Raw genomic sequence first — 20,458 nt, 5'->3', positions numbered from 1 at the left:
TATTGATTGGCTAAAACATTTAAGATTTGCAAATTTTTATATAAGTGAGATTTTATTATGCTAAAAAAAAATTATTTTTATAAAGATTATTTTACAACCATATATTTATACATTTATTTGAAAAGAAAATCGAAATTTTTATTCTCTCTGTAAAAAAATTCACAGAAACATATACTTTGTACGACATGGTATACAGTAATGGATAATCGTTCAAGACGAAGAGACAACGATAGTGTACAGTGATCAGCCTACTTTCCCTCTCCTCGTTCCGTTATAGAGGGACATTTCGGCAACCTATAAAGGAATGTTTTACGAGGGCGAGATAATGCGATGAAAGATGCGAACAGCGAGCAGTCATGCCTAAAGAGTATGTGTAACCGGACCATCCGCCCTCCTTCTTTCACGAATACGCCTGACCCCCGCGGTTCCGCGGCCAAAGAAGGGGTGGCAACGGGTGGACAGCCGAGGAAACGGTCCACCGACGGCGGTCCACGACCATAATATATCAATTCCGTATTCTAATGTCCGAGCGGTTAATCCAAAAAGCGTCGACGCTGCGGAAACCTAAGCGGTCGTCGCTCCTTTCGCTTCCTGGAGGGTGGCTGCCCTCTCCCCTCGTGTTTCTGCCTCTCGCTTCAGACACCCTCTGTTATTCTCGGATGATCTCCGACTGGCCTCCACCATCCCGTTACTTTTCTGTCCACTCGCTTACTGCCTCTTTATTTGCACTCTTCTTTTCATACTTCTTTCTTTATTATTCTCCCTCTATTATTTTTTTTTTTTTACATTTTTATGTTTATTTCTTTATTTTCTTACAGTATAAATACTCACTGTTATTTTTTTCGACTATGTTTTTTTCTTTGAGATTTATCTTTACTTTATCCACTCATTCAAATCTTTATTCTTTTCGATGCTTCTCTCTTTTCTATTTAATATTTTTCTCCTCTTTATATATTTTATTCCCTATTTTATCCTTTCCTAGATTTTTTCCTCGTTCTATTTTTTTTCTTTTTCTATTCTCGCAGTGCGATCTGAAAATGAAGGCGGCTCTTTTTCCTTTCCCCGCGATCGTTCACGGACCAGATGTCACGTATGCCGTTGATACACGCGAAATTCGGCGCTAGTAACGACTGCCCATGTCAGATCACGTAGATGATTGGGGAAACGCGTGTTTGCGGTCCCGCTGGGATATTCTGGTCTGAGGGGGCATATACGAGGTTGCTCCGATTACGCGCGCGAAGGGGTGGATATTGAGAATTGCGCTTTCCGTGACGAAACCTTCCTTCCGTCGAACGCTGACGATGCCCGTTTTCCTCCTTGGATTCGAGGAAACGTGTTTATCATGTCGCGTCTCGATACGAGACAGATGTAAATGTTTGGTTGGCTATCGTTCGTAACGTAACGTTAAGGTAAACGTAAATGTATATTCTCGTGTTTATCGCTGCTATATAGCAATTGCGATAAATATTTCCACGTAAACGGACGTGACGACGCATATGTTACTGCTTGCAGGTGTTTGCTATTTATTTATAACGGAATCTGCTATCGAAGAAATTCCTTCTTGTCTCCAAATTTTGACAAAGCGAAAAAACTTTGCCAAACAAATTTGTTTTAAGTAAAACACGTCTTGAAATATATCTTGCAGAATTTATGTGTATGAAAAATAAATATTTTACAAATTAATTATAAATATAGCAAAATTTGCATGAAGAATTGTAATCTTTATTATCAATCTATTTAAGCTATTCTTGACTAATTTTACTTATGTGACAACATGTGTATGTGTCTGTTACTACTATCTCTCGTTTAAGTTGAAATAATTTATTCGTTTCCCCAAATATGTTATTCTTTTTCTATATAAATTATGAAAAAAATCAAAAGAATATTATTCTAAATTTCGTAATAATAAGATTAATTGATTAGTCTAAGTTAATTAATGGGAAAAATAGAGAATTGCGATTTTTATTTGTGATGTAAATATTAATTGAAATTCTCATCTACTTAGAATTAGTCGATAAATATGTATGTATATATTTATTATTAAATAAAATTTTATTATTACATAAAAAAGTGAACAATACATATATATTTTTGCTTATTACTTACTCTTTGTTAAACTATTACAATATGCGTCAATATGTTTATTTACGTGGATCACGAGGAACATTCGCATAATGACGGCGAGTGCACATTATGAGCGCATAAAATGATCGTTTCGACTGTGATTAACCTCTCACTCGCGCCTCGATATATACACGTCGATAGATCCGCGAAGTTAAACGATGCTAAAAAAAAAGCGATGAGTAATCTGTAGTAAAATTCATCTCCAAGAATGACGTAAAGCGCGTCGTGGATGGTCGTTTTATAGTCTCGTAATTTTCAGCGTAACTGCCGCGAATGCCTTCTCATTGTCCTTTCGATACGGGAACGAACGGGGAGGAAAGAGCAACACACACACACACACACACACACACACACACAGAGAGAGAGACAGAAGGACTAATAAGAGCCTATGCGTAGGCTCACGGAGGATGGCGGGGCGAAGGAAAAAAAAGAGCATGACCGGTCCTTCGAGAGTGGCGGCGCAAACTATTAAAAAGCGCGCGTCCGCTCAAATTCTCGCCGGCAGTAAATTACCCGAAAAAAGAAATAAGCGGTAGATTCGAGGCGCCCTCCTGGCCGCTCTCTTCTTCCTACTCGACCCCTTCGTCCCCCTCTCTTTGCCGGCGCCCAACGCCATGGATAGATCGTCGCGCCTGCTTTTCTAGGGTAAAAACCCTCACCACGGTGAGCGGTCGCGGTTCTCAGATAAAAAATTAGCCGGAGTTGCAAACGTTTCCACCTTAAATCATATATTTATCGCGACATTAATTCAACCCTTTTAGGTACCCTTTTTTCCTGGCCACTCCGCACGGAGACCGAAACGCCTCCGTCGGCCGACCCCTTCCACGTTTCCCTCTTTTTCAGCGTCTCCTCTTTCATTGTCTCTCTCCTCTTCCAACTCGTCTCGCACCCCGCGTCCCTCTCTCTCGCGCCACCCACAACGGACGACAGCCCGTTACCTCGCTAATTTCTCAGATTCAAGTATTTTTATGTACCGTCGCGCGGACCTGACGGGGGTAAATCCTCTCGTTTATTATTTAGAAGGGGCGAACCGGACCCTTGATGAGTATGTGCGCATGTATGCCGGGAGAACTTCAAACAGGCCGTAAGCACGTGGGAAGACGCGCGTTTACCTTGTCGCCCTTTCCGGTTTGATGGGGATATATGAGCTCTCGTTATCTCTTGCTTCGACTTTCAATGATTATCCCTCTTTACGGCCGAATAGGATGTCTGTATATATTGCCGTACGTGTGTCTTTGTGCCGCTTTGCGATGCTCAATAACGAGTAACATTATTTAATCTCATCTCATTTATTGTATCTCATTTTTTGGATAAAGTGCAAATTAGCAATATATATCGTTAATACATACATATACATATTACATATATTGTGTGTATATAACTAAGAAAAACTTACGTGATTGTATATGGTCATATGTACAATATAATTAAAATTATAACTTGAAATTATTATTATTTATCTGAAGTTTGACGCGATGATCTGACCTTATATAATATTATCCGAAGACGTGATATGATTTTATCTTTATATATAATCATATTCGGCTAGATCTGTTTTTATATATAATCAGATCTAGCCAAATATTATATAAAAGTATGGTCATATTTGATCATATAAGATCGTGCCAAATTTCGGATATTATTATATATGATCATATAAAATGACATATGTTATTTGCAGATCTTTTCATATCTAATTTGCCATTTAGATTTTTAATTATGTATGTGATGATGTTATACCTACCCGGGGAAAAAAAGTCCATATAAAATTGGCCATATATGGATTTTGTCAATATCTGAGCATATCTTGCCAAATATAGTTATATATGATAATATGATAATTAAATAAAATTATATATGATATCATATGATTTTATTTAATTATCATATAATATCATATACGACTATACTTGATAAGACATGATCAGATAGTGACAAAATCCATATATGGCCAACTTTTTTTCCCGGGTAATGTTTTCGGACATATTGTATACAATGATAACAGGAAATTCATTACTCCACATTACAATATCTTTATAAAATTCTGAAATATTAAATCATTTCAATTAATTTGTGCTTAAAGCAAAGTAATGGAAATTAAAAAGATAAAAATGTTGTTCAAATTATGAATATTCGTTAAATGATTCAGTCACTTCAAATCTTATATTCCACAACTGGTTAGAGAACGAAACAGAATTCAAGTGTTTTAATAATATTTATAACAATTAATTTATTGATTATTTCATACGCAAACATTAACAATACAATTAACTTGTTTTACATAAATATATTTTTTTTAATTAGTTTTTTATATGAAAAAAATAATTTTTTTCAGCTTTAAAGATATTATGTATTTTAATGTACAAATTTTATATACTTTTTTTGATACATATAATTATATTTATGATGCAAAATTTTGATTTATTAAGTTTTTTTAGCATATATAGAATAAGATTATTTCAAAATAATTTCATACCTCAATTTTCTAGATTTTTTTGAATTAAGATTCACTTTTACTCGTTTCCTGGCATTTAACGTCTATATCATTCTACCAAAATAACTACGTAAGTAATTTTTTAGCCCAGGAAGCACATATTCACACTTGGTGCGCGCTCGAAATATGATATGTGGCCACTCCTATGAACCAGTGGCGCAAGCAGGGCCCCCCCCCCCCCCCTCCGAAATTCCCGGCCGCATTAACCACATTGAAATAGGAAACGAAACGTACCCCGGGACCCATCCGTGTTGTTTACTTAATAAATACATATTTAGTATATATACGACGTATATAAACTGACTGAGCCGGCTGCGTCTATTTTTGCCTCCAGTTTTGTTGTCATAGGACCGACGATGGAGGGACTTTGTTCCTTCTCCCGATGCCGCTGATGGGCACCTAGATCTTCGATAATAGATGACTAAAACCTTGTATCGCTTCAAATACTTTTAATGGTGAATGGTACCACGCTAATCTAATGTACAATCGCTCGCAAAGTTTCCTCCGCGTCATACTTGGGAAACACTCGTATGGAGAAAACGCGGTAGCATTTTCGTTATTATAAGCTTTTATAGTCTGCTTAATAAGAACTTTATGCACCAAGGCGTATAATTCCGGTTATATTCGTTTGCGCGCAGTTAACCTTCCATCTCTAGCATTTTGCAGAATTTATTTTTATATATTCCGCGGTCTCCCTAAAACCGCACGCACAGAATGTGCGAGTCGAAGGTATGAAGCATCGCTGCGGAAAATGCGGTGAAAATTTCGCGTTACAGCGAGCACAGGATTTTCCCGGGAATTTATGCAGGTTAGTCGTCTCCCGACTTCGACTTCAGTTTTATGTTATTTATTCAAGTACTTTGTGAAATAGGTTTGTATTAAATTTTTCAGCGAAATATTGACGAGTTTGAGAAAATGCATTTTAAAATGTTCAGTCAAATACCTTTTACAAAATTTAAGCGGTTTTGATTTTAATAAAATATTATAAAGTTCATATGTGCTTTGATTTTTCTTTTTTGTGTTAATTTATTTATTAACATGTACATAAATTATTTAGTAAAGTTTTTTCCAAGTAGTTAATAATCATTTGATTGCAAGACTCTTCTCATTAGATATTTATATCGCGTATTTATTATTATTATAAATAGCTTCTTTTTCTCAGCAGTTTTATATATTTTATATACTATTATATTGAATCTTTAATTCTGCTAGAGTAATAAATTTTACTTTTGTTATATTTATCGTTATTATTTAAAAATCAGTGCACCTGATTTGCATTATCTTTCCAACCGAGAGTAAATAAATATATATTCTTTTCCATACATCTTGTATTAACTTTCAAGAATAGAGATTGTCATAATTTAATTGAAGGTTTATTTATCCTACAATATTACCGTGTCACGTATAATAATAAGTTTGTCGGAAACGAGTGTACGCGATATAATAATTCGAAAGCACGTGTTTTCGTCTTCGGTTCCTACGGTACGGTATCGCTCTACATCGTATAATTGTCGAGGAGCTGAGAAGCATGAGTGAAAGGAATATTTAAGGACACATCGTTTCGAGGAACATTTTGTCCCCCATTTCCGGCTCGCTTGTACAAACTCGAGCCGGTGGTTCAGGTTGCGTCAGGCAACACGTGTGTACACGCGTATTTATCGCTCGTGTGTACCGCCTCTCGCGCGTATATATACTTAGCTAACTAAAGAATAGAGAATTTCCATACTTGTACCGTCCACTTCGTTTCTTTTCGCGAAATGCGGATTGAAGCCGTCAAATGCTTATCGTAAAGTGTACATTAAGAGATTATTCTTCAACGATGAATAATGTATTGGTATATTAAAGATTTGATATTAAAGTTATCTTTATGGAAAACGTAGCTTGTATAATTTATAATTCAGATTGAATTTTAAGAACATACATTTAACGCGCAGTAAAAAATGTCATAGATTTTACGTATTTATCAAAGTGATAAATGATATATATTATTTTGACAGAGAAAGAGAGAGAGAAGAGAGAGAGTTTCAATATCTCTACTAACAAGACATATTTGTTTGTAAACTGAGTTTATTTTGATGTTTTAATGTCATTATAGGATATGAATTATAAACATGAGAAGTACAATAGAAGAAGGTATGTAAGCAGCTTGAATGAAATAGTATATGTTCATTAATGAATGGGAATTTCCGTAAGACTTTTGTGGAGGGAGAAAAAAAATAGAGAGAGAGAGAGAGAGAGAGAGAGAGAGAGAGAGAGAGAGAGAGAGAGAGAGAGAGAGAAGACAATGCACGAACAAATTAGAAATGTTTTATGCATCTCATATACTTGGAAAAAAATCATTCAATGTAAACAATCAATAAATTCAGCAGATGCACACTAAAATTAAATCGAATTGCGTACGTTTTTTAAAGTTTCCTCGCAAAAACAGGACGGAAAAAGATTTTAATTATTCAACAAAATTTTTTTCTTAGTTCCTTTTTTAGAAATCTTATCGCAACTGTAAACTGTCAATTGATTAAAACTTTGCATCTAGCAAAACTCGATAAAAATCTTACATTTTTCTTCGTATAAATTGTTTCCAATTGATTAACAGTAGAACTTTGACACATAAACTGATCCCGAATAATCGTAGCTACTCTCACAACACGTACGCCAAAAGTATCCGAAAAAAAAAAAAAACGCACTTTAGCCGCCGCTTCCTTCTTCCATGATCCATAGAGGCATTTCAAAAAAAAAAAAAAAAAAAAAAAAAAAAGAAGGAACCCTAAAGAGACCTCTCAGACTCCCGTAACCCACCGACTTCGGCGACAGTGTGTGACGAGTCGGCGATGTGTGATGCGCTGGTATAAAGAGAGAAAGAGAAAGAGAAAAGGAAAGAAAAAAAAAGGATATGGCCGGAGAGCAGGAAAGAGAAGGAGAAACGAACATATGGTAAGGCGAGTCAGACCACGATGTGCCGCGTATGATGTAGTGGTTTGCTTGACGGCAGTGGGGTCAGGGACGTAGAGCGAAGGGTGGGTGTCTAAGCGGGACGAGGGGAGGAAGTCTTTGGACGTTGCCGCGTAGAGGGGGTGCGGGAGTACGAGGAGGGGAACTGGGGGGGACGCGGAGGAGAAGAAGGTAGGGTACACACATTGAGCGAGCGGAGGACTGTGGCAGCGGGGAGGTTGAGGGGGCAGGGGAGAAACTGAAAGCAGGCCTGTTGGTTGGTTTCAACTATATTTGTTTATATTTACACAATAAGCAACAGCCGGTCGGGCTGCTTGGTATGCCTGTGCCGCTTTTAGTGTTTAGTCCTCGCTCTACTCGGTTGGCGCGCTAACGTTGGCTTTCGTCTTCTTTACGCGAATATCCGACGCGCTCTCTTTCTCTCTTTCTTCCGTGTCTTTCCCTTCCTTTTTCTATCTTTTCACCGTCGCTGCCGTTGCGTTCCATTTATCAGGGGTGCGTTTTCGACTTCATCCCTCCCCTTTTCCGTCGCGAGTGACTTTCGCGAGGCGTCGCGAAGGAGGAGGTTCAAAGTGCCGCTTCTTGGATGCAGTGCGAGAAACGTGTGTGAAATCGGTGCTTTTGTGAGACAATCAGAGAGGCGACTTCCGCCGCGGGTTTTCCGCATGGTACACGCACCGGATGTTTACGGTGGACGTAAGCGCAAGTGTCTGTGGCTGCGTACACGCCGTGTGGTTGTTACGTCGGGACCGGAAATGTCGCCCGCCGCGTGAAGTTTCGGAGTAGTGTCCCGTGGTTTTTTAATGCCGGAAACGGCAGATTTTTCTTTCCCTCGGAAAAGTGTATTGTTAACGCCCATGGACTGCAAAGCGACCGCCAGCGGATCGGAGCAGATGTAAGGAATTTTGATTGAATCTTCGCGGCATGCGTACATTAATTAAGAATTAATTATCGTGCGATCGTCTCAGACTTTAAGCGTACCATAATATTAGTCGTGAATGTGTCGTCGCGAATAATCAATGTTGTGAATAGGTATTAATTATGTGACGCTTGATTACGTATTTTTTTTTCTACGAGATACTTTAAACGTATCTTTTCTAGCTATAAAATTTAAGCGACTGATGTTTAATTAACGGGTTGCACGTAAAGCGTAATTATTCCTTTATAAAAGAAAAGAAGTTGATTTTTTTTTCTATTTAGCCCGGTGAGATTCATAAAGCAATATTGCATGACTAGTTTTTCTGTTTCTGGATAATTAATATGTTAATAATGATTTTTAAAACTTCTCTCTGTTTTGCATATGCTCGAAAGTAATAGAATAATTTGTAAGACCTCTTCATTTATTTCTCATGCTTTGTAATAAATGTAATTTTCACAAACTTCTAATTAATTACATTTTTAAAATATATTACACAATTTAAATTTGAAATTCTTATCAATACGTGCACATGCTTTATATATTTCCCCAATGATATTACTATAGGCTTTACGAATTATTTACACATAGCTAAACCCCCCATTGCTTGATGCGTACTCCGAAATATTTACGATAACCTTGTAGGTATTGTGTATTATACTGCTTATGATGAGAAGCAGAGTCTTAACATGAATTTAGCAGAATCTTAACGCGATGTGTTACGTATTTCCGGGAAAGTATGTATTATTAGCTTTCCGCAACCGTGAAACATTGTTTCTCTTGCGTCGAGTGGGTGGAATCACGTGCGTCAGACTTCGATCTAAAACCGTGGCTCTCGTGAGGGCAATGTCGGATAAGAGCGCATGTTTGAGATCTCATCACGATTACTGCGCTCTGAGATCATGATCGAATATTCCTAAAATATATATTTCACACTAAACACAAAGTTATTTGAATGCAGCAAAGTTATATGTGCGCAGCTTTCTGTCTGATAAATATTTCTAATATTCTCTCTTTATATTTTCCTACTAGTCTTTACATAATATCAGGAATTTGATGAATGCTAAAAATATATACATACATACATTTATATCACGCTTAATAAATCTTGCAAGATTTATTGCTATCGGAAAGACAAATATTATATATGATTATATAATGTATGTGTGTACAGATTTTATCTTAATAATTTTTTTACATATTTTTATTTAGATACATATCAAAATAATGTGTGTGATAAGAAAATTATATAGGTCGATATAGGGCAACGTGCAATTTTTATTTGATAGAAGCATATGATAGACATACATTATTATTATTATTATATAGATATTAACCATTACTTTATACATATAATGTTGAAACAAAAATATTTCGATATTATATGTTAGGGATACTAGTAACAACGTTCTCCTGAAAATTGCGCGCGATTTATAATTGAGTTCTGTGCACGAGATGATACTGACGTAACGATGATCGTGATTTCAGGACGATGGCATAATGGATCATGACACAGACGGAGACGGCGCGATCAACTTATCAACGTCACAGCGACCCTCCGCCGCCACTACCCCTAATGGTGATACTCCCACTTACGGCCAAGATCAACAAGACAACGATCAGGTAAGGAATTAATCTCGGGAAACAACCTCGAATTTTTATCGCATGCAATATTTATTTTTATCGTCTTTCTGACACGCCTCGCACGTGGAACCGATTGGACGAATTCTCCTAGTTCCAAAGTTAACATGACGTCACGCGATGAAATCACATATGCTAATCATTAGAAGTTATATTACGAATCTGTTTTTATTTGTTTACATTTAATTTAATTTTATATAAAGTTACAAAGATATATGAATAAAATGAATAAGAATATACATATATTGTGGCGCAGTGAGTTTGCTTTCTGTGTCGAAAGATTCGGGTTCAAATCTAGTAAAAAACATTGAATTTATTTATTCGATCGTCCCTGAGAAAAAGTATCTTGTCACGAGTGTCCGTCTAATCTAGATCCTTCGGAACCGACGTTAAAAAACGTGTAGATCTCATATGACTGCGGAAGACGCAGAGATATGTAAAGGGGTCCACTTCTCACTAACAAAAGAAAAATGAATTAGGATAATGATAAGAATATAAAAGATAAAAGCTACAACGAAATATTATCAATAATTAAATATAACGATAAATATACTTTATAATATCAATATAATTAAATGTAACAAATACGTAAAATATGAAAGATAAATATCTTGCCGTATGGTTTATATTTAATCGGATCTAATCTAAACATCGAGACGCATCAGTATAATTATCAAGTATTAATGAAAATCTGTTCTATGAAATGTTGTTATATTTTGAAAATAGGTTTGTCATAAAAAATATTTATCTGCTGACAGAGTTATGCGAATAGCAGTCGTTTAGAACGTGATTAGACTGAATTTGTGTTAATTCAAACAATGAAACACTCGCTTTTATCAAATGGTGACAAAATATGATAACATTGATCCACATAATGTCGCTAAATATAGCCACAGCTGTTTATACGCGATAAGGTTCAAGACGTTAATCCGAGCCAACAATGTAGCATCGTAACAATTTTTTTCGTTAGCTTCATTTGTTACTAACGTGTAACATGTGATGCGCGTTTATCGCACGAATGCCAAGAGAGAAACACATTTGTTATTGTAATAGGTTTTTTTTTTTTTTTTTACAATTCGATGTTGTCGTATTGATAATCAATGTTGATCTTATGCAAAACCTACTAAATAATACGATATTATTTATTTGTTTCATATTGGTTTATACATTATATTTATTTGTTGTATTTATTGCAATATTTCGACATATCGTTAATGCTACGTATGCAAATTGAATCAACGCGAATTATTGCAAACATTGATGTGTGTAATTGTATATTGCCGACACTACGGTTTTTCAATCTGACATTAATGTAATGTGGTTATATTGCAAATATAAATTACTGGGAAAGAGATCTTCAATTATAATATTATATTTTGCAACTTTCTTAATAGAACGAATAAATGCTCAAATACTTACATGTACACATATTATATTATTTGAAAAAGATGCAAGTTAAAAATTGACTAAAAGTTTCAGATATATCTCATTATACATAAAAGAAAAAAACTTTTTTTTATTCTGCTTTTATTTGAAGAAAATTGCATAAAATGCAAAATTAAAAAACTATACAATAGATAAGTATTCCAAATAATAACAAGAATCAGGATCTCACGGAAAACATTTACAACAAGTTGAAGGAAGACAGCTGCGAATCTTCAAGCTATAACTATAATCCGATCATCTCGAATGATCATCAGAAAGAGCGGAGCCAATAAAACGAAACAGTAGCTCTTGCTTCCTTTTGCGGCCATTCCGTACTTTTTCACGCGGAGTCCAAATCGAAAACGGAATTGAACGGTCTTCCGCATCCTGTATCGCGACCTAAGAACGAAGGAGTAAACCGATAACGTCCTTTCGGTGCTTTAGTCCTGGGATCACGGAGTTTCTCAACGATAAGCCGGTACCAGGCGCGACACTTCGACATTTGACACCCGGCTGCCATAAAATCGAGCCCCCTGATTTCAAATTCAATTCAAAATCCCGCACTCGTGAGCGAATGCAATATACCACTCTGGCAAGTGGCGGTGGTGGAAACAAATGTTTTATGGCTCTTAAAGCGGCCTTTTTCAACGGTCTCGTTTCCGTAAAAGGTATAATATGATTCACGCCGTATGTGCGTCTAGTATACGCTGTCGTTTATATAGTATATGTATTCCCGTTTAATGTGCTGAAAAATTGCTTTTTTTTTTTTTATTCGTAATTTTTAAACAAAGCCAAACTTCTGAAAAACAGAAATGCATCAGGTCTGTACTTATCTAGAAATTACAGACCTGATGCATTTCTCTGTTTTTCAGAAGTTAGAATGTTAGAAGATTTAATTAAAGATTAACCATTTTATTCACGAATATATTTTTTTTCGATCTGTTCTAATTCTTTTTCTTACATGTGTGAATTACATATCTTATATACATATATCTTGAAGAGCAATTTTTATACGCGTCCGACATTAGACGAGATAATTAATAATAAATGTGGATAAGCAGGTTTAATACCAAAGAACCTGCGTAACACGAAACCGCTCATCGAGTTTTATTTTCGGTTTTCCTATTCCTGATGACCTAAGGAGTATAATCGTGTTTCCCCATCCGAAGGATCGACTATCGAGCTAATATTAAAATGCATGTACCGTATTACTCTTGCCGAGTTTAGCTGAGATATATCAAAATGAATACAGGTCGCGATATTTTATTACGCGTCCAGGTCAGACCGAAAGAGTATTATCGTTGTTAAGAGATTCTGAATTTTTAATATTACATTAAGAACAATATAACAATATAAATTATATTAGTTATAATAAATAATATAATATAAATTAACTTACTTCTAAAAAAAAAATTTAATACTTATAATTATTGATATACAATTGATTTCTTTTTTTATTGTTTATTTTTTATTGTTTCAATTTCATAGAATGACTCCAATTTTGACACAAATTACTAACAATAAATAACTTTCTGTTATATATTTAATATTATGTATTTTTAATATTAGTAATAATATATTTTCTTCTCAATTACATAACATATACAGTACATATATGTATATGTATTCATTTTTCAATAATTTACTTAAAGTTACTCTTTAGATTCATCGTTCGACATGTGAATAGAAAAGAGTATATCTATGGATATCAAGTTTGAATGCTTATCTGAATTAGAATTTTAGATAAGGATTGCATTGGCTTATCAAAGATTTCAAATAGCTTTAAAAATTAAAGTACCCTTTTCATTTTCCTATATACATATATACGAGTAACGATCCGATAACTTGAAGCATGTAAAATTGTCAATTACATCTTCTTGTCACATGTCAATACATCTTCTTGTAACAAAGTCACGAACATATCAGAACTATAGCAGGATACGTAGACACCTCGACACTTTGTACTTTACCCTTGCCTGCCGATCCTTACACCCGTAACCGCAGTAGAACGACACTGTCCTTTGCGATGTCTTAGGCCACCGTCGGCGTCACTTCAAACCCTTACAGCAGCCTCTTGACTCTCAAGAACCCCTTAAATTATAAACAGTGTCAGGCAACACCGCGGTACTTCGATCGCGGCTGGTTAAAACCACGCAAACTTGACTACTCGCACCGAAACAACTTTGTCAGAATACGATAATGTACTGCGAGGATATTCTACATGCTGGGTCCATTTCCGAAGATGAAAATTTATTTGAGAAACTAATATTTTATATAGACCAAACAACACTATTCGATTAGTGATATTATTCGATTCTTGTGTATGATGAATTTTCTACTTATATTTGATACATTCTTGAGTTTATAATTTTTTTATTTTTTAATCATAGTCTTCATTTTCGTAAACATTATAAAATGTCAAAAATTGATATATATATATATATATCTAAGTTATATAGATCAGATTGTTTTGATATTGTTTGATACTTATGTCGTAAGCCCGAAATCGCAATTTTTCAAAGGGTTTAAAATTCGCATTTGATACACAGAAATACGTTTAAATATTTCTATTTAAATTCTATATTATTTATTTTCATAGTATTTATTTCCATAATTATATTAGGCCAATTAATACGCAGCTTTATTATAAGATGCAAGACGTATAGAGACCTTTAGGGACCTTTCTTATCTCTTTGAGATATTATATCTCATTTTTATAAATTGAGGATACGTTTTTATGTTATGAAATCCTCGATATAATACACAAAAATTCTTAATATTTATTTGTAAATATAAATTTTTAATTGATGAATATTTTGCAACAACATGCATTGAAGAAAAGGTTTACAAAGTGTTATTAATGATAAAAAAAGAAAATTCTATTTGTCAAGAACAAGAGTTATATATCAGTTTTAATGAATAAAAATTCTGGTTACATTAATATAATGAGTCTAACTCGACATGACATAAAATTTTAACTTTTGCTTAAACTTTGCGGTTAATAAGTTGACTACAAAATCACCTTAAAGTTCTGTATGGAGATTGCAAATAATTGACTCAACGGGACAATTGTCGGCATTAACCTAATCCACTATTCGAAAAGCCAGCGAGATTCTACGAAGTTACGAAGTCTATCAAGATTGCTTCAAGTGTGACACAATGGAAGTGAGGAAATCGCGGTCGAATCGTAGGACGGTCAGCAAAAGTCAATGGTTACCAAAACTCGATCCCAAAACGATCAAGAGAACTTCATAAAGTCGTAAGATCCCAAAGTTGGTTGATATTCGATTCAATCGACACCTTTTTTCCTACATTTAAAATAAAATGGTTTAAAAAATCGTTGAAAGACTTTTACATTCCGAAATTTTATTGAACATTTGTTAAAAATATTTTAGTATAAAGTATACAAGCATAAAAATAATATAAATAAATGCAAATATACAATTTGAATACGATTACTGTCAATTAGTAGCATTTTACTTAAGAGCATATTTTCCAAATAGCAAACATTGTAGTAGTTGTATGAGTCACGTTATTGTTTTTTTATGTATAAACGTATTACATACGTATATAAATTTTTTTAAATTTGTTTATTGACAACGTAATATTTTTGGGAGCATCCTATATTATTTTATACACACACAAGAAATAATATAAAATGCTTTCAAAAAATATCACGCCATGTACATGTTAGCCTGTCGATAAATGAATCCTTGTTTATACAAGCAATGGCCGAGCAGATGTGTAATTTTAATGCGCCTGCGACTCATTTATAATCATGTTCATGTTATACGCACGCGTCTAGAATTTTCAAGCATGTTTCGTGATTTCACTTTTCTACCGTTTATTATTTTTAAGTATTATTATTTATCCGCTAATGAACGTCATTTTTTACAAGCAGAATTTATCCGTTGTGCCGTTATCTGGCATACATAATTATTGTATAACGTGCACGTTAAATAAATTATGAATATTGTGAAACTTTATAAAATAATATTCTTTATTTTAAAATATAACGATATTCACATATCACGGTGCAGTAAATAAAAAATCAATATCGTAATTAAAAAAATATCTTTTTGAAAATAAATTAATGCAATATATTTATCTTTTTATCGCACGTCATAAAACTTTACTCTTCGACTTTCTCGCAAAAATTCTCCGAATTATTTCGAGAATACTTATTACTGCTCATCCGTGCATTCAGTAATTTACCGTCGCATGAACAGTATTTCAAGATTAAACAAACTTTCACCGTGAATGACGTCGATATTTCATTAGACTCCGTTTTATCTCCGGTTAATATCGAAATGCTCGGAGAATCCGAAGGGAGTATCGGCGAGTTCCTTTAAATGCAAAAAGGGGTTGCGAGGACGGGCGCGAAGGACGAATGAACGAACAACAGGGAAGGGGGAGAACGAGGATTAAAAAAAAAAAAGAGGACAGAATAGTGTGAGAGAAGGAGAAGAAGAAGAAACGGGCATCGATGAAAGACAAGCGAGTTCTCACCTCCCACTCGAATTTTATGGATCGCAAATTGCGGATAGGCTGTCCTTCCCAATCAAGCAACTTGGCACCCCCCCCCCCCTCTCTCGCCGCCGAATTCTTCTTTCTCGGTTTTTTCCTCGTGCCATTTCTCTGCCTCCTTCCTTGCTTCTACCCGTAAGCGACTCGCATCCTCTCTTCTCCCGGCGAAGCCGTAACTTTTACGTAACACGCTTCGCTATGAATATCGATGCCGGTGGAGTTAAGGAGAGCTCGCTTTTCTGTAATTGAAAGAATTTTTGTCGTGCTGAGCCAGCTGGCCGGGGCATAAAAGGTCTCGGATCGGAGCACTCCGTAGCTCATTGCGCGCTGAAGAACTCCGCGGTACGACGTGAGCGACGAGGATTTTAATAAATTACCGAAACGGGTGGATTTGGGTGGCCTTTATTCTTCTTTCGGGGCCTTGCATCGTCGGGGATGGAAATTCCTTCCCGAGAGTAGCGATCTGGTTTGCTTCTGGTTTGATTAGGCTCGTTTGCGCCGGGTGCTGCTGGGAGCTCTCGAAGTAGCAATTGTTTCGCCCCTTGGATTACTTTGCTAAAGTATGTACGTCGAATGCGAATCAGTTTAACAAAAACAATTAATAACGGTTTTTGTTAGTAGAAAAGACGATATATTTTTATTATGTTTATATATAAATATTTTTCAATACATTTTAATAATTTAATATGCGATTTTCTTCTAGTAGAAGCTTGTATAGCAGTTTTTTGGATATTTTATCTTTATTGAGTTTTCTATAATAATGAAAAGATAAAAATTTAAAGTGAAATAATGTGGAATATATATACTCTTAATAAAATTATGTTATGATATTTATAAAATATTTAAAAGATGATACTCTTCCTTTTAAAGTACATGTGCTAAAACAGAGATAGGAGTTACGACATTTGTAGTACTTTGCTATTAATTCAACCATGTTTGTTTTTTTCGATGATTCTTTAGGGAACTTTTATTACGAAATGTTCATGGGAATCATGATTATATTTATAGCACTTGTTATTTCACAAAGTGGAAAGTTACTGAAATAGTGAAATTTATTGTTATTTGCTTCCGTATGTCTAATAAGTAACGACAAATGACAGAATAACGATCGGTTAGGAAAACATGCACAACATAATACTCTTGTGATTGCTTTGCGACGGGATAGATCGTTTTGTTAAATTTGTTTTGGCCAAAATTTCGACAGTTATATATCACGTAAATACTATGGCCACGCGAAAATCGTCAGAGTTATGGATTATTATTATTATTATTATTGTACGACTTTTAGAAGTCGCGACTAAAAAAAACTGAAATTATATTTGTGTGTATAAACACACAAAATAAAAAGACAACGTAATTTAAAACACAAAAACAAGAATTAATGCAAGAAAAGAATAAGAGGGCATTTTCAATAAAGATAATTTTTCTATTAATTATATAATAATGAAAATATAAATATATACGAAAATATAAATGCTATTATATAATTATTTGTAACATGTTACATAATCTGCATAATTTTTTTTACATCAATGCTTCTGTATCAAGCAATTAAGCAGTAATTGATATGTTTTAAATATATAATATACTTTAATATTGTACGCGACAAATCGCAATAAATTGAAAACAAATGAATTATATATGTACATTTTGTAGGATCTCTCTACAGTAATTGATGATTTTAATTTCTCTTTAGTTCAAAGTAATGCCTGATAATCGAACCCAAGAAGGCTAAACGCTTGGTAGTCGTGGTGAGGTCGAAACAGAATTCGACGGCAAGACAGAAGTCAGAAACTCAGAAGCGGCGCAGTACAACGCGACGTCTCATGTAGTCTTCCAAGAGTCTCGGTTTTATCTGCATTATTAACCGGTCGAAACCTCACTCCCTCCCCCCCTCTCCTTCAGGCTGTGTACTTAAATCCAATCTAGAAATCCCACCCTTCCAGTCTCCCACTTCGCTAACCTCGGAGAGAGCGAAGGTCGACGGAGACTGGCAAGGGCGATTACCCTCCATTATTCACACGCTCGGTTCGTACCGTTGAGTGATACCTGAGAGAAACTTGTCGAACATCCTTCTAATGTTCAGCGATACACATCGAAATACAGGATATTATCGGCATTACATTATATATACTCGATTGTTTCGCTCTATTAGCCTAATTCACCGTTTACAAGGATGGATCTCTCAGATCTCTATTAATTTTCTATTAAATGCCAATTAATGTTTTTCATTCTAACAATTTTAATTATCTACTTAACTTTAAAATATATATTTTTTTACGAGCTGATATTTTTATTTTCCCATCGTCTTTGAAGAATATTTCACTAGCCAGTTGGTCGAAATTCTTTTTCCTAATGCTGTTATTAATATTTGTCTACTCGTGATCGTCTATCATTCCTCGAATTGAAAGTCGGCTAAATGAACTTTATTGAATGCAGTTGCTTCGTGATAGTTATCAACTTGATGGTCACACCGTGCCATATAATAATGCGGATGTGTAAGTCGAGACTATCGAATAAAGACATCCTATTGTTTGTACAGGCGTTTAATTATTTAGCTGATTTAACCATTATTTTGCAGTGCAGTTTGAACGAATTATAATCGACTCATTTGTCAAACGTTATACAATATTATTAGTGACTCATTCTCAAATTATTTAATACATAGCGTATATTATTATTTGAGTCTAACGGCGACGATGACGATGTCGACATATGATTCCCACAGTTCGGACAATCAGCTTAACGTCAGTTGACAAAACTGAGATCCCCATGTGCCACCTGAAATAACTTGCGACAGCATCGCAGCCAAACATGTTCCATCGCATTGCAACAACATCATTGAAATCACAGCAAATCTCGATGACGGTTTTTCGCCAAGATGTCAAACACTTCACGATGATGCCGCGCACCTGAAACAACCGGTTCCTTGTCTCTTATCCATCAAGCGTTATTGCTTCGTATAGTTATCAACTTGATGTCGTGTCGTGGTATATAATTATGAAAGAAGCGAAATATTCCGTTGAATGTATAGATCGAGACTATTGAATAAATATATTTTATTATTTTAACTTATATATTTGACTTATAAAGGCATTTAATTATTTAGCTAAATTAAAATTTTTTTCAAAAGTTTGCAATATTATAAAAAAAAAGAGTAGAATAATATAAGAGAGGGAATACTTAGAGAACGAATAGAATATTTAAACAGAGAATAAATTTACTTTTTTATTCTTTATAAAGAATGTTCTTTGTAAACAGTAAGAAATGAGAAAAAATATAATTGATTGTAACGCAAAGAAATACTAATTTATGTTTTATTTGCATTTTTGCGTGACAAAATTCTATTCTCTATTTAAAGCTAATTGTAAAGATATACAAGACAAACGTGGGGTTAGGTATTGATTTTCTTGATAAGATCATTAGATTTCACAAATTTATCCGTGTAAAAGAGCAATTGATTATACAAAAAAAAAAAAAAAAAAAAAAAAACTATACGAATATAGAATTTACACTACTTTTAGTATGTGTGTGATATCTCCACATCTGTTCATTTTTATCTCGATCGTTACATGCGTTCTGTCGCTTCGTCTTATCACGCTTGTCATTGGTTGCCAATGGCGTGGGAATCGAAGAATATCCGATGTCTTTCAAGTTTCACTTTGAAGATTCCACTTCCGACACTTTCATTCATATGCAATTTCGTTTTCCAGATTCGGTTGCTCGACTACTTTAAAAAAAAAAGTCCATTCCTAAAACGGGATTGACAGGTTTATATTTCATTGTATCTGTTTCCGTAAGTGAAAAAGCGGCAATTCGATGATCATGTAAAAATCGAGTTATAAAAATTGTTTCATTGTTTTGACAGAGCACACAAAAAAATTGAAGTAAAAATTAATTTTCATGAATTTTGCAATTTTACATTCCGCGATCCTTTTTATTTTCAAACTGTCGGCTATTGCTAATAATAAATGTTCTCTCCTGTTCTTCTATTGATTAGAATTAGACGTTAATATTTTTCAATCAAATAGAGATTATTTGAAATTAAATAACCGCAATATTTGTGAAAAAAGAAAATGTAATTATTTTTTAAATTATTACATTCTTATACAGTATTATTGTCAGTCCATGTTTGTTCTTTTATCGGTATCAAAAATGTCTCGCTATCCTCGTGAGGCTTCCCTCCGCATGCTACAGTTGTATCTATCTTCGCATACCGCGAATTAGAAGAAAGGAGTCTCGGACTCTGAGGGAGAGAACACTCGGCCTCAGACAGTGAAACTTGATTAAAAGCACGCGCGATGATTATTTGCGGAGCTGCCGTTCATCGTTTATTTTGGAAATTGCGTCGCTTAGGAAACGCTTTCTCACGAGCGGATTGG

The 20,458-nt window shown here is 34.7% G+C and overlaps 1 protein-coding gene across 18 annotated transcripts in view; it reads left to right on the top strand.

Moving 5' to 3' along the window:
• Positions 1-20,458, top strand: part of Foxp (forkhead box transcription factor P) — a 292,578-nt gene that overhangs the window by 176,532 nt on the left and 95,588 nt on the right. For 17 of the 18 annotated variants that reach the window (XR_012047024.1, XM_072895391.1, XM_072895353.1 and 14 more), the window contains one exon: positions 9,972-10,106. Coding sequence is in view for 17 of the 18 variants with exons in the window: in XM_072895391.1 (XP_072751492.1) it covers positions 9,972-10,106 (135 nt within the window). In the remaining variant the exon portion in view is untranslated. Of the gene's footprint in view, positions 1-7,783; positions 8,463-9,971; positions 10,107-20,458 lie in introns of those variants that run through there. The other variant, XM_072895471.1, reaches the window with a different exon arrangement.

This window comes from Anoplolepis gracilipes, chromosome 1 (genome assembly GCF_047496725.1).
Source record: "Anoplolepis gracilipes chromosome 1, ASM4749672v1, whole genome shotgun sequence".
NCBI lineage: Eukaryota > Metazoa > Arthropoda > Insecta > Hymenoptera > Formicidae > Anoplolepis > Anoplolepis gracilipes.
This window is presented reverse-complemented; position numbering and strand designations above follow the sequence as displayed.